This window comes from Limulus polyphemus, unplaced genomic scaffold (assembly GCF_000517525.1).
Source record: "Limulus polyphemus unplaced genomic scaffold, Limulus_polyphemus-2.1.2 Scaffold702, whole genome shotgun sequence".
NCBI lineage: Eukaryota > Metazoa > Arthropoda > Merostomata > Xiphosura > Limulidae > Limulus > Limulus polyphemus.
The window spans coordinates 306,237-321,736 of NW_013666312.1; the positions used below are offsets into that span (position 1 = coordinate 306,237).

General features: G+C 35.2%; 1 protein-coding gene across 4 annotated transcripts in view; it reads right to left on the reverse strand.

The window, feature by feature from the left end:
* The window catches only part of LOC106460071, a 190,334-nt gene extending 174,834 nt beyond the window's left edge, over positions 1-15,500 (reverse strand). For 2 of the 4 annotated variants that reach the window (XM_022386694.1, XM_022386692.1), the window contains exon 1: positions 14,742-15,499. In XM_022386694.1, the coding sequence (XP_022242402.1) occupies positions 14,742-15,296 (555 nt within the window). In that variant the 5' untranslated portion in view covers positions 15,297-15,499. Of the gene's footprint in view, positions 1-14,741 lie in introns of all 4 variants that reach the window. The other 2 variants (XM_022386693.1, XM_022386695.1) reach the window with 2 other exon arrangements.

A 15,500-nucleotide genomic window follows, 5' to 3' on the forward strand; every position in this document is an offset into this window, starting at 1 on the left:
GACTCAATTGTCCGTCTCTATCTCTGTCTGTCTGCAATTCAATTATTGCCGTCACTTCATTTACCGGCTTATATATACGAAATAGGGGGCGTCTGGAGAACACTCGAGGCTTCACGAACGGACATGATCTTTCTAGTATCTCATGACGTATTACTAGCGTCACGTAACTTCCGCTGTCGTAACAATACTTTACATTTCAGGAAATAATCCATTTTACTGTCGACAGTGATTTTTCCCGTAATTCAATCATCCTGTTAGGAAAATACAACTGGAACCTATCCTACCTTTTTCAATTTTCAAATTTGTGTCCTCTCGTCTTATTGCCTTCGAGATACAAAACGAAATAATCAGAGGCTTAAACTCTATCGATCCCCTGGATTGTCTGATAAACTTCAATAAGATCACCTCTTACTTTTCTTTTTTAAAAAGAAAATCAATTAAACATGTCTTAATCCATCACTTTAAGGTAATATTTCCATTCTTGAAATAATCCTAGTAGCCCTCCTCTGAATTCTCGTTGAAAATAAGTGAATATTCTTTGTAAGATAAGAAGACTAAAACTGTATACAGTATTTCAAGTGAGGCCAAACTAGTGACTTGTATAAAGAAGTAATAACTCCTTTTGGCTTGAAATTAATAAGTCTGTAAGTACACCCTAAGTTTGAGGCCAAACTAGTTACTTGTATAGAAGTAATTACTCCTTTTGGCTTATAATTAATAAGTCTCTAAATACACCCTAAGTTTCTAGTAGCTTTAGTACTAGCAATAAAGCGCTGCTTCCATGGCGTCAGTGATTTATCCACAACAATAATAAGATGCTTTTCGTCAGTCATGCTACTGAGTTGGTTCCATTTATATTAAATGTACGATCCAACTTATGATAACTTGAATGCATTACCAAGTACTTATTATAATTTAAGGTCATTTTCCAAACAGTCTAATGCAATCTTTACCCAACTCCTACTGATGTGATTTTTTTAAATTTCTTTTGATGTACCTTATTTAACACTTTTTAAAAATCAAAGTACACCAAGCCCACGTCCTTTACTTCAACCAGATAACAAGCAAAGTCCTGAATAAAATAAATAAGATAAAATATTAGTAAGAATATTTTCCTTTGCTGAATCAATTTTGGATTGATTTATGATATCATATGTCACTAAGTTATTTTAAGTTTCTTTTTTCAGACTCTAGAGCATTTCTCGCTACCGAAGTACAAGTAACTGACCAATAATTTCCAGGTCAGCTCTTATCATCCTCTTTAACAATAGGAGTAACATTAACAACTCTTACAATCCTCAAGACCCTGCCCACTCTTTATCTTTAACAATAGGAGATACATTAGCAACCCTCAAATCCTCAAGACCCTGCCCACTCTCTATCTTTAACAATAGGATATACATTAGCAACCCTCAAATCCTCAAGACCCTGCCCACTCTCTATCTTTAACAATAGGAGTTACATTAGCAACCCTCAAATCCTCAAGACCCTGCTCACTCTCTACCTTTAACAATAGGAGTAACATTAACAACTCTTAAAATCCTCAAGACCCTGCCCACTCTCTATCTTTAACAATAGGAGTTACATTAGCAACCCTCAAATCCTCAAGACCCTGCTCACTTTCTATCTTTAATAATAGGAGTTACATTAGCAACCCTCAAATCCTCAAAACCCTGCTTACTCTCTATTGACCATAAATGAAAGGTAAGAGCTCATATATTTCATTTTTTACATTTTTTAAAATATTGGGGAAAACCTTGTTTGGGCCTGATGCTTATCTACTTTTAATATCTCAGTCTTTCTACTTACTATTAAGGGCTTAGTATCTACATGTTTCAAGTCAGTTCCAGGAATATTGCTACTATATTCCCTTGCAAAAAAAAGAAAACATTTAAAGGTTTAGAAGGAGAAATCTGGTGACATTTTAATGTTTGGTTGTTCTTTATTTTAGTGTATTGTTAGTCTCTCCACTGTGTTTCATCACATGAACATAATCAGTCCTAACAGAACATAAATATACAATACTGGGCATATCATAAGTTAGAATCAAGAACAACTATTACACATCTCACAACACTGGAAAACCAGAAAATTTAAAGAAATCTTTTGTATAAAAATTTATCAACCATCTCTGAATTGTGATCAAGACGTAGATTTAACTCCAATATGGACTCCTTTCTTTAACAACGAAGAGAACAAGCATCAAACAAGTCAACTCCAGTTAAGTTCTAATCACATTACGCTGCTTAGTTGAGACTCGGAATTCTCTACTCTAACCGCGTTCTTCCACTTTTCAATCTTTTTTTTATATTACACATTGGAAGGTGAAGAGAGATTTTTATCTCTGAACGTCTGCGTATCCCACCCACTATTACGACGAGTCACCATGCTTTTAATTACGGCCGCAATTCAACCATATTTTACCATAAATTGATTTGACGATGATCTGCGCTAGAAGCTCGAAACGTTGTCTAAAATGAAGTAGATTTAGTCCACTGAAGTCTCCAATCAAACAAATTATTTTCTGTCTAAACTAACTCTTAAACAAGTTATTCACGTTGTTGGGGCTAGACTATTTTCAGTGAACCCCAGGTATGAAAACATATTCACACTGTTCAAGGTTGACTGCCCTTAGTGAATCATAACTATGAAAAGTGCTATTCGTACTTCTGTGGCTGCACCTTCTTTACTGAAACTTATATATCAGAAGTGCAGTCCATATCGTTTCGACATCACCTTCAGTGAACCTTAGATGTACACGGCGTTTTCAAAATTGCAGAGGGTTTATCATTGTGCACTTTTAATTGCGTTCTTAAGGTACATAGCGATAAGTAAACTCTTGAATAGTCAGCAATAATACATAAACTGTCAGAAAAAGGAGTAGGATTAAATAAACCCTTGGAGAACTACACAAAAGTGAATAAACTACTGGAAAGATTAAATAAATTATTGGAGAACTAAACACTAACTATTATACAACCTACACCACAATTCAACTAGATAATCTGTTCCACAGATGCAAATGTATACTTTACAATAAACTGTTAAGCATACACGCAGCTCAAGAGTTCTAGAAAAAAATGTTACGCAAGTATACAGCTCTACACTTCGAGAAAACTTACGCAATTATGCAGATCTACGACTCTAGACAAAGTGTTACGCAGGTCATGTAAGCATTTCTCCTGCTCTAGATAAACTGTTACAACCAAGTCATGTATGCAGCTCCAGCTATATGCAAGTATGTGTATAACTCCTGGATAGTACATACGTGTTTAAAAGTACAAGTTTTCACAACTACAATTCTAAAAGTACAAATCTATGTACGCATAAATTAGTAAAAGTACAAACAATTATGGCTACTGGTGTACAGAAATACCTGTGGATCTTTAAGTATTTATATAAACACGAGTGCGAATGCAGAGGCTACGTTATCAATATTCACCTTCCGACATGCGACGTGTAGCCTCAAGCTGTTATACTGAAGAAGAGAATTAGAAGGCCTATAAATGATCATCGTACACTTATCGAACTGATATTATAACATATAGTGACGTTGTTTAACGATAGTATCAGCAAATACCTGCAGGTGTAACACGTAGACATACTTTGTCATTCTCGTTTCATTTACCATTCATCGTAAACGAATTAGATCGACAACGCTTAATGTTGCTGCTTTCTAAACCTTTTAAACTAGCGAAAGAAATTATGGACTACCAGAGGGAATTATAACCTTAATTCTTAATGTATTCATAATATGCCAATATTTAATATTCACCCGAGTTCAAAGGATACCGAATTTAAACTAGGGGAGATGAGTGTACTTTTTGTTTTGTTTTATTTTGTTGTTAAGCGCAAAACTACACAATGGACAACCTGGGTTCTGTCTCTTGCGGGTATCGAAACTCGATTTCTAGTGTTATAAGCTCTCAGACTTGCCGCTGAGCCACTAGTGGGGTCAAGAGTGTATTGTTAAACTGGAACGATAACAGAAAGAAAAGTCAATAACTTGAGACCAGAACTTATTCTACGTAGTAGAATGTTGAGTTATCGGTTTTGTGTCATTATGAGCGAAGGTTTAATTTGACTAAAATTTTGATTAAAATGCATTATGAAAATAACTGAAATAAAAAATAAACAATTATGGTGTTAAAAACAGCTAGAAACAAGGTTTAAAACAGAGAACCTAAAATATCACTACGATTTACCATATTAACCATTAGGCAGTTAGAAACAACGACAATACAGCAAACTAAATTCACCAAAATGGTGTAGTCATGTGGTTAAAAACGTTAAAATAGATACAAATCAAGTCCTCCTGCCAACTCACATCTTCCAAAACACTAAATCATGAAAAAACAAAAGATGTAATACGTAAAATGGAATGTGCAAGTTGTCATAAGTTTTATACTGGAGAAAATGTACGCACACTGGATACCAGGTTAAAAGAAAATTCAACTCTCCTCCCCTGTCTCATGTATTTGTACATTTTCATGATACTGGATATTAATTAAACAAAATTTTAAATTTTCTGTTTTAGAGAAAGTAAAAAACAAACAAACGTAAAATTTAGGAAGTTATCCTAATAACTAAATTAAAACCGTTAATAAATAAAATTACAGGACTTAATTTGTATCTACATTAATGTTTTTAATCACTCAACTACACCAACTTGATGTACTGTGTAGTGTGTCGATGTTCCTTATCACTTGATGATGCGAGGTTAACTTGAAAAAATGTAGTGATGTTTCATATTCTCTTTGTTTTTTCAAATCTTGTTTTAAAAGTATAAACTAATTTTATGGTTAAATGTTCGAGATGACTCAATTCTACTTAATTATGTTCTCTAAATGTAAAAGCCGAGAATATGAGAACTCTGAATCCCTACTTCCTGAATATTTCGCTACAGGGCTTGCAACGCTAGAATCCAGGTTTCGATACCTGTGGTGGGCAGAGCACAGATAGCCCATTGTGTAGCTTTGTGCTTAATTATAAATAAATAGAGTTTTTTAAGTGTGTATGTAACAGGCAAGCAACGAGGTCATCATCAGCCGTCTTCTTTATTCTTCATGGCCAAGTGATATATGTAGCATATTACTTTAAAAAACCTTTTATCCGACACCAAAATGCACTGCCTAATGCCAATATCAACCCTTTTACAACACTTGAAAACCTTAAAATTACTATGTTTCTAAGATTTAACTATGTATAGTAAAAAAAAATTAAAGTAATTTACGTCTGTGTTCAAAACATTTAACAACAGAAAATAGTTCGACACAGAAGAACTATTTAACCCATAAATACTAAAATGTTCAACAAATGAAGACAAGAACCTGTAAGGATATCTTACTTCCATGTAACTAGAAATTATTATTACATAGGACTGCATTTTAGATGATAAACTAATCCAAAAATAACAATTAAATGTTCATGAAATGGAGACGGGAATCTTTAAATATAATTTACTCTGTATTTAAGTAGAAAGTTTTTCAGGTATACGGTAGGTACTTGGAAGATAATGAAACCCCTAAGTAACAATCAAATGTTCAAGAAGTTAAGGTAAGACTCTTAAAGAATAATTTACTTTTATGTGTAAAAAGTATATTATATCAGAAAAAAATTCCCAAAGACAAGGAATTTAAGGATAATCTGACTTCTAAATAATAACAAAATATTCAAGAAATGGGGAAGGGATATTTCAGTGTAATTTACTTCTATGCAATTAACAAATACATTCAAATATAGTACAAGTATTTTAGAAAACAACCTATCCCATAAATAATAATAATATGTTTAAGAAGGGGATTGAGATCTCTAAAGATAATGAAATATATGTAACTAGAAAGGACTCAGATGTGGCCAAGAGATCTGGAAGATGACCTAATTACTAAGTAATAATAAAATGTTCAAAAAGCTAGGGTTGAGATCAGTAAAAATAATTCATATTTCTAAATAGTAAGTACTCAGATATGGGGCAAGGTTTATGAATAATTATCTAACAATAGAGTCAAGACATCAGGGAACTGGAACGATGTTTTTGAGAAGAAATCAGTACGTTGATATTAAATCTTTTAAGTACTTTAAGGGCAAAACATCAGAGGAAGAAACTAATTTTTGTGTGAAAAAAGAAAATATTTCAGAGTCGGGGAAAAATAGCCTGTGGGTAATAAACATATAATCAAGGGAGAGGATGGTATTTTGTAGAAATTATTTCTCAGAAGCAACCTAAGTATACTAGAATATCTAGTTTAAAACGTGCTTTACACGTAGATAATAGAGTACTGAGGTCAGAGAAAAATCAAGACGAGAATCTGGGAAATCCTTTAAAAAATCACGAAATAGACATAGAATGATTAACAAAAAAGCGTCTAGGACACGTGGACTGATGGCAACTAAATATCCAATCATATTTTCTAATAACGTATTTAGAATAAGTCAGTTCGTAGACAAAATAAGTCGCGAAATAATAATAAAAAACTATATAATCCCCCTGACCTTCTGTTGAAGAGACCCCCAGGTTCGCCATGCATATGCGCCTGTTCTGTCATATGATCTTGTACTGGTGCCACTAGTAGTCGAAACCTGTAGAGTTCGCGGCTAGAAACACGAAAAGAATCAAAATAAAATAAGGCATTGTCCTGGGTTAAAACAGTGGTGTATGTATTTAGTCTTCAAAGGTAGCAGAACAGGTAGGCGCTACGGTTATCGCTGTTTCCAAGGTCATACACAAATAATAGCATTTTCCCTTTGCAGTTGAAAATACAGCCAACGGAGTAGCCTCTGCAATTCTTGTTACATCTAAATGGTCTCTTTTTTCTGTTTAGTTTCTAATGTAACTTCATTGTACAGAAGTATGACGCATTTATTGTTAAAAACGTAACATAGTTTTGTTGCCACGCTAGATGTCAGTAATGTGACCTCTGGACCATGGAAACACTATGATAGCTGTACATCTAAAATTAGTTATATATTCCTGATAATGTGATGTTCATTATGCATATTTGTCAATAAAAGTTAACTCACCTTGTATGTTGCGCTCAACCGACATAACGTAAGTATGCTATTCAGCAAATATGTTTACCATGTATGTTGTTCAATAAACATAATTTTTACCTCATATCGAGTGTACTATATGTCTACCATGTATATCGTTTTAAAATTTAATATTTATGCGTATCATGATGTTTAATACGCATTTAAGTTTTAGTTGGCATTAATGATATGCAACTTTAAGTGAAGGATCCTAACTAGCCTTCACAATGCGGTAATCACATTTTTGTGTCACCCGCGACTGGGATTGAACCTCTCGAATTCTAGGCGAGTGCACTACCAACTATACCTAAAGCTCATGTTATTCCATTTCAGTTAAACTGTTGCACAAGTAGTTATCAAATCATGATCTCAAATTTCAACTGTCGATATCTTATTTGTTTCAGAGTTTTCGTGCATATGTGAGCAAGTGTTTATTTGTGCAAAGCCTTCTCTAATTTTGAAGTGAGAGACCAGTGGGAAAGCAGCTAATCAACAGTACCTGCCGACAACTCTTGGGCTATTCTTGCTCTGACCAAACAGAGGGATTTGCGGGGCACTCTTATAGTGCACCCACGGCCCTAAAGTACGGAATGCGTTTTTGTGTCAACAGGTCGCGAACCATGAACCCTCGGATCTAGGTCTGAGCACGCTAACCACTAGGCTACACCTAGGTTGCCCAGGTTGTCACTGTAGCTGTTGATGTCTAAGCAGTCTTTAAAGCTGTTGAGGAAGAGCTCCCTCAGTGGGCCAAGAAGATATCACTTCCTACTTTTTCTTTACTTCTGGATGCGGAGGAGAATCTGTGCTATCCTTGATACAACTACAAAATCTAGCCAACAAGCTGGCGTAAGGTTCTTCTGAAGCCAAATGCTAAATGGGTGCTGTGCCTGGTTATAATTATAAGGGATATCACTATGCCTGATGAGTTTGTAACTGTGGCTTCAGTACTACTGTAGCTGGCATGCTTATTTGTTAACAATGGCACAGACTCAGGGGCCATGAGAAACTCGTCTACTTGTATGGCTTCGACCTTCAAAGTTGGAGCTCCCAGGATTGGGTTGGGTAAGTCATTCAAGTCAGTCGCAAAATAAAATATGCCTTCCATTTTTAATGGTAGATATCAAGCATATATATATATTGGTCAATGCTGCAAACAACGTAACGAACAACGTAACCAATGTTTAAGAACTATGTTTGTTATTTTTTATAGCATACTTGTAGTAAATGATGTCACCATTCAGCAGCAAACCACTTACTACCAGGATCGGCTGCAATTTCATGCATGCGCTAAAGCAGCACGCATATGGCTTTCAGGTGCAACATGAAGAATTAAGCAACTCTAACTCGGCAAGCTCGTTGAAGTAAAAGTACCTGTAAATGGAAGTAAACAGAAATGGATTTTCTTACCACAATCCTCCATCCAGATCAAATTTTATGTCATCAACTACGAAATGAACGAATATACATTCACAGTCTAATGTAGTAGAAGTGTCAAAGATGGCATTAAAAAAATACTTTTACCATTATAACTCAGCAACCAATCTATCTCGCTAAGCTTGTCATGCTACAACTGATTTCTTGGTGTCGTGAACGCTTACTTACTTTATCCAATAAACACAAAAATAACTTAAACAAACATAGAGTAAAATACTTCACATTCTGCCAAAATGTATATCATTCATGTAAGGTTTTCATGCTGTGTGAGAGCACAATTCCCTTAATTCATTTAAGTAACACAGGTATGGCCCTACTCTCGCATGCCAACACAACATCTGGTTGTGCCAGCTTATGTGAAAGAAAGACGTTTGCTCAGATAGTTTCCACAAGCAAACATCTGTCTCAAAAGTTAATCTGAGGGCTAATGCCGATAATACCAACTACAGTGATTAGAAAGCTGACACTGGCATTTAGGATCATTGTCAGAACAGACAAACCACTCTTCTGTTGGCCCTTCCTCACAGGCTGTCAGCATCTTCCGTATCAGATGAGTTAAGATTGTACAAAACAGTTTTTTTTTGTCAAATGTCTACTTTACCCATCTGCTGCCATACGCATCAACTATAGCAGAATAAAGCCACATCAAATATTCCTGTAGAAACTGCACTACACCAGTACTGTGTGGAGGGCCATACATCAGATCCACTAGGAGCTGCACTACTCATCTGAATGTAAGGTGAAGAAGAACCAGTTAATTGATGCTCATTTACATGGTATGCCACCATGATGTAATGCAGATTCTCATCGAAACCCTGTTTCTATTATTGTAAGTCCGCAAACATACCGCTGTGCCACTGGGGGGCTGAAAATAAGTAGCTGATTGTCCATAATTAGAAAATCAGCACTGAAACTATATCAGACAAATTGAGCAACTACATTTTCCTTTACAGACAGAACATATTTTCCATGTGTTTGTTCTAACAGCAGTTAGTAACAACACTAGACAACACCGATTGCCTATATGATGTCACTGCTATCTACTTCCCAACATGTAACCTACTGATGTTGTGCCCAATTTTCTATGGTATCTTGTTGTACTTGCTGCTCTAGAGCTGTAGGTCAATGCTTTCGTCAAACTTTAGGAATGGCATAGATCCATCAGAGTACAATATGTTTGTTTGTAATTAAGCACAAAGCTACACAAAGGGCTATGTGTGCTCTGCCCACTACGGGTATCGAAACCCGGTTTCTAGCATTGTAAGTCCGCAGACATACCGCTGTGCCACAGGGAGGCATACAATATGTTTCTGCAATCATTATTGCTGTTAGCTTCTTGTACTCCAACATATTACTTGACATGATCCCTTCGATCAGAAACCAGAGATGTCCCTGAGACCCAGGACACCACAAGGGTTAACATTGCAGCAATCTGATAAACTTATAAATGAGTATCTTATCACAGCCGATAGTAAACATGCTTGGGAATGTCTTTCTATGCAATAATCTGTGTGAGTTTCTATCTTCTCATGGGCCTTTAAAACACTCGTGGTATCATACATATACGCAGAATGTCTCCGAATCGGTTATGAAAAACACTGATAGTCTTAACACTAAACTAAAATATCATGTTTTAACATATTGTATAGGTAGGAATATAGTTTATCAAATACTCAGTTCTGATATGAAAAACACCGTCTGGAAAGTTTTTTCGTAACCTCCCTTCGTCTTACTAGACCAATGTTAGTTAGATATAATTTTCTTTTTTATATCAAGCATTTGTTGAGTAATCTGTTTTTGTTTGTTTGTTTGTTATTAAGCACAAAACTACACAATGGGCTATCTGTGCTCTGCCCACCACGGGTATCGAAACCTGGGTTCTAGCGTTGTAAGTCCGCAGACATACCGCTGTTCCATTGGGGGGACTGAGTAATCTATTAGATTAGTTCGGTTTGTTAGTTTTTGGATACTCGCGCAAAGCTACTCAAGGGCTGCCTGTGCTAGTCGTCCCTATTTTTGAATCAATAAACAAGAGAGAAGGTAGGTAACTAGTCAACAGCACCTACTACCAACTCTTGTCTGACCAAATAATGAGATTTAACCATCAGGTATATAATGCGTCCACATCTTCAAAGTGCAGAAGGAGGTTGTTTTTTTTTTTTCTTTTTTTTTTTGCTGTAACAGAATGCAAAGAATGGTTTTTTGTTTGTAATTAAGCACACAGCTACACAAAGGGCTATCTGTGCTCTGCCCACCACGGGTATCGAAACCCGGTTTCTAGTATTGTAAATCCACAGACATAACGCTGTGCTACTGGGGGGCGCAAAGAATGGATCCGTAGATTCACAGTCCGGCACGAAAATCACTGGCTCACGCTTGGCCTAGTATACTTAAGATTAAGTTCACTGATATTTAATACGACTTTCGCAAAATAAGTTATTTTGTGTTGTGTTGAATTATATTTCCAAAATGCTTAAAAGTTTATAAAAAAAAAATAAATACTTGAAACATTCCAACTTCTCAGAAGCTTATAAAAATAAAAAATATTTTAAAATAGGTTTAAAGTTATTCCTTTTAATCATACTGAATTAGCTTATGTTTTCCCACTGTTTAAAAAGTTTATTAAAATGAAAAGAGAAAATATTTTAATATAGTTAACGGAAAATTATTCCTTTCGATTATCCCGAATTAGGTTCCGTTTCTTTACTGTTTGTCCCCTGGTGGGACAGCGGTAAGTCTAAGGATTTACAATGCTAAAATCAGGGGGTTCGATTCCGCTCGAAAACAAGTGAAAGAAAGGTATTCCTTACCAATGTCTTCAATCATGTTTCCCATTGTTTAAAAGTTATAAAAATAAGAACAGAAAACTATTTAAAGACTTAAACTATTCAACTGTGTCTCAATAAATGACAAAAGATGTACTGATAGTATTGACCTGAATTAGATTAACATTTAATAGCAGTGCTATATCTTGGTAAGGCTAAGACTCGATAGTATTAAGGTTCATAAATAATGTTAGTATGTTTAACGATAAATAAAGTAGGTTAGAAAAACAACCATTATGATAAATACCTGATAAAGATAACAATATTATAAATAAGATTGATATTTATTGATTATAAATACCTAAAAGGGATAGTAGTGCTAATACCAGTTTTGGATAATTTACTCAGATAAGGCTAATGTCTATTCAAGACAATATACCTAGATAAGTCTCACATTTAGAAGTGGTAAGTTAACGGTACTTAGATAAGCTTAACAATCTGTTAATAAAATGCCACCTTGATAATTCTACTATTTATCATAATTTGCTTTAGTAAGACTTGCATAAAGATAATTTATTTAGATAAGGCTATTAATTATTAATAACTAGCGTAAAGCCCGTCAAAAATGACAGGACAAGTACTAGCACCCGCGCCCCATAGTATACCCTAATCTCACATTTCTTAGCTAACTGAAATAAATAAATTTTGCGAAATCAAGCTTGACCAACAAATAGGCAGAAAAGTACAGTCGAGGCAGTCAAATGTCGGTAAATTCTTTTGTGAGCCAATTAAAAATAAGATCATTCATGAAATAAATTCGTGGCATATTCATAGAATAATTATTGGTAAAAATCAGTTAGATTAACAACTTCTAATATATAGAAAAGCCAATACGTTTTGGTAACACTATGTTCCAACAAGTTTAACCTAATAAACTGGAAAAATATTTGTTGATTTCTTAATTTAGTCTCCGTTGATTAAATAATTTTGTTTTTTATTAAAAACTTTGGTGATGTAACAGAAAATAGCTTAATTCAGAAACGATTTAAGTTAAAAATTGAATCGACATTTTAACTTTCATGATAAATATTATGTACTTAGCTCTAGGCTAGGCAATCCCACACGACGCCTTTACTTTAGGCTTAATATACCAACACTCACTACACTTGTAAGATTTCACGGCACACACACACCTCACGGTCCCCTTGCACCCCCGTCACTAAAATCGTAATGGGCAGACAGTAATCGAACAATTCTATCTGGATAAATGTATTTTGGCTTTTATGACTCTTCCTATTTGGAGGCCCGGCATAACCAGGTGGTTAGGGGGCTCGACTTGCAATCTGCGAGTTCGAATCCCCCGTCCCACCAAACATGCTCACCCTTTCAGCCGTGGGGGCGTTATAATGTGACGGTCAATCCCACTATTCGTTGGTAAAAGAGTAGTCAAAGAGTTGGCGGTGGGTGGTGATGACTAGCTGCCTTCCCTCTAGTCTTACACTGCTAAATTAGGGACGGCTAGCGCAGATAGCCCTCGTGTAGCTTTGCGCGAAATTAAAATACAAACAAACAATCCTATTTGGAGAAATATTGCGTGACGTGACACACACTGACTTTTATAAGGTTAAAACTTGTTAATCATAAATTACCTTGATATTGTTCGCATTTGTTACTTGTTAATAATAATTTATACTCTATCGTGTTTACTGATACTTTATAGTATTGCCTCTAAAAATGTATCAAACTTTACATGTGATATTAACAACTCGTATAAAGAAGTCACATAGCTTTATTTGTTTCACATTTTTGCAATAACGCAAACATAATTGTATAAAGAGCAATGATGTCAAATTTAAAATCAGTAAACCTGTATTTGCATGTCTATATGCAGTAATGAAAATATCCCACTTCAGAATAGGAAGACAGTAAGCTACGCCATCAATAAATTTTGTCTAAGGTCGGGCGTGCCCAGGCTGTGAATGAGAGAATTCATGGTTCACTCCCCTTTGCAACAGAAACGCGCTCCACACTTTGGAGCTGTGAGTGTGCTATAAGAGTGACATTCAAATCCCGCTGTCCAGTCAGACAATAGTATCCTATGATGTGGTTATCAGTTCAGATTATTCTTGTATAACTTTGGTTACATTCTAAATACTCAAATTCTATTTTACTTTTTGTCAAAATTCAATCATTTTCATCCACGCATAGTGCCCATAACACACATTTCTGTACTCTGTTCAGCGATAACTGTTTAAAATGAAGAGCTAAGTTGAAATATTAAAGTTCATCATTATGTGATAGCCATGAGCCACTAACACAAAGCTAAAGCTTTGAAATGCGAGACATCATCCACAGCACGTTATGATTAAAAGATCTTCCACTGTAGTGTATGCCATGCTGAGTTTATTCAGTATGAATATTTTTAAAGGTAGTATATTTTACCGGTACAGTCTATACTTGCAACCATCATAGAGTTGCATGCTCTACAAGTGTAATTTCAGTGTAATATTCTATTGTTTTCTTTACATTTTTACAACTGAAAATGTAAAGAACCTTGATTGTTGAATATAAGGTGGACTAACAATTAGGTGTAATTAAAGCTTAGAATCATATTAAAGTATGAATGTTTTACACATGTTAATTAAATTAGTACTATGTTAAGGTATGAATGTTTTACACATGTTAATCAAATTAGTACTATGTTAAGGTATGAATGTTTTACACATGTTAATCAAATTAGTACTATGTTAAGGTATGAATGTTTTACACATGTTAATCAAATTAGTACTATGTTAAGGTATGAATGTTTTACACATGTTAATCAAATTAGTACTATGTTAAGGTATGAATGTTTTACACATTTATATTAAACTAGAACTATATTAAAATCGCTTGAGTAACTTTAACATCTCAATTACTTAGGCTCTAAAAGTAAGCACGTTTCAAGATCGATTTATTTCATTACAACCATGCGAAGTAGTGTTTTGTAGGCTTAATCTACACTTGTATATCATGTAACAATTACGTGCAGTATTAACTAGCACTTGGTTATCGTGAGCAAATCTGTGTACATCTTACAGTTTTTTGCAACAGGTTTAGTTAACTTCTGAAAATAAATTACAGGTTTTAACATACATAAAGTGGAAGGCGTAAATGCACGACAATAAAGGAAAGCTTTAGACATCAACACCTAAGAACAAAGAAGACAATTGAATTCATCGTTTTGTACCTTCTGAAGTTGAAATCACTTAATTAAATGTTAGCTTAATACAGCATTTTCCCTCTATCTTTTTGTTTTCTGATGCTTGTTGTTATTGAATCATTAATTTATAACTGTAACAGGTATTACGGAAAAATAATGTACTACACATGTAAAGTATCTGTGGTGTATAAAACTATGCATGAACACAAAAATGACGTTGCCTTTTCACAAAAGTGAATACGTATTTTGTATACATAAATATTTTATATTACAAAAAAATACAGACTCCACAAAACTATTTTTCTACTCACCATATTTGAGTAGGGTTCTGCGCTTAACCGTATTCCATCACGTATCAACTTGTCTCTAACTATCATCTTTAACTGAATCCTAGGAAACTTCACCAACTCGGCTTTTCCTTCTTCGTATTCATCAACAAATTGGCGAGGTATGGCTGATTCCGTCCAGCAAGACATGTTGGCCACTGTGTCGCCGTTCGTTTTACCATCACCGTCACCTTTAGGGGAATTAACAATGAGATGTGGATTTGACTGATCCTTCTGTTTGCTCGGCCCTATCGAGCTGTCGTAATCGTCATAGGTGTCACAGCAGACTGCTCCAGCCATGCGAAGCTGCTCCTCGACGGTATAGTAAACGGCTGTACCGCCGTGTTCTAGCAACCTTTTCACCGCCTGCAGGATCGTCTGCCTATGGCTAGACACGGTCACACCTATTCCGTCAAGATCTAACTCGCCAATCTGCTTACAGATCTCCAAATCATCGTAGCCATTATCTAAGAAACTTTCAGCATATGTCTCCAACTTGAGCGACCGGAGCCAGTCGGAGACTATGTTTTGTTCTCCCATTATCTTCACCTGAACATTCACAACTTAGAAAGCATATTTCGATATATTTGCCTCTTCAGATTTCTCCATGAAAGACAGCTCCCTCAAGCCTGTGCAGCAGGCCCAGTACTTTCCACGCTTAACGCTGGAGGAGGCGCATGCGCTCTTTTGTTTCCAAATAATATATAACCAAAACCTGTTAATAATGTGTTAAAAAACTTTTAG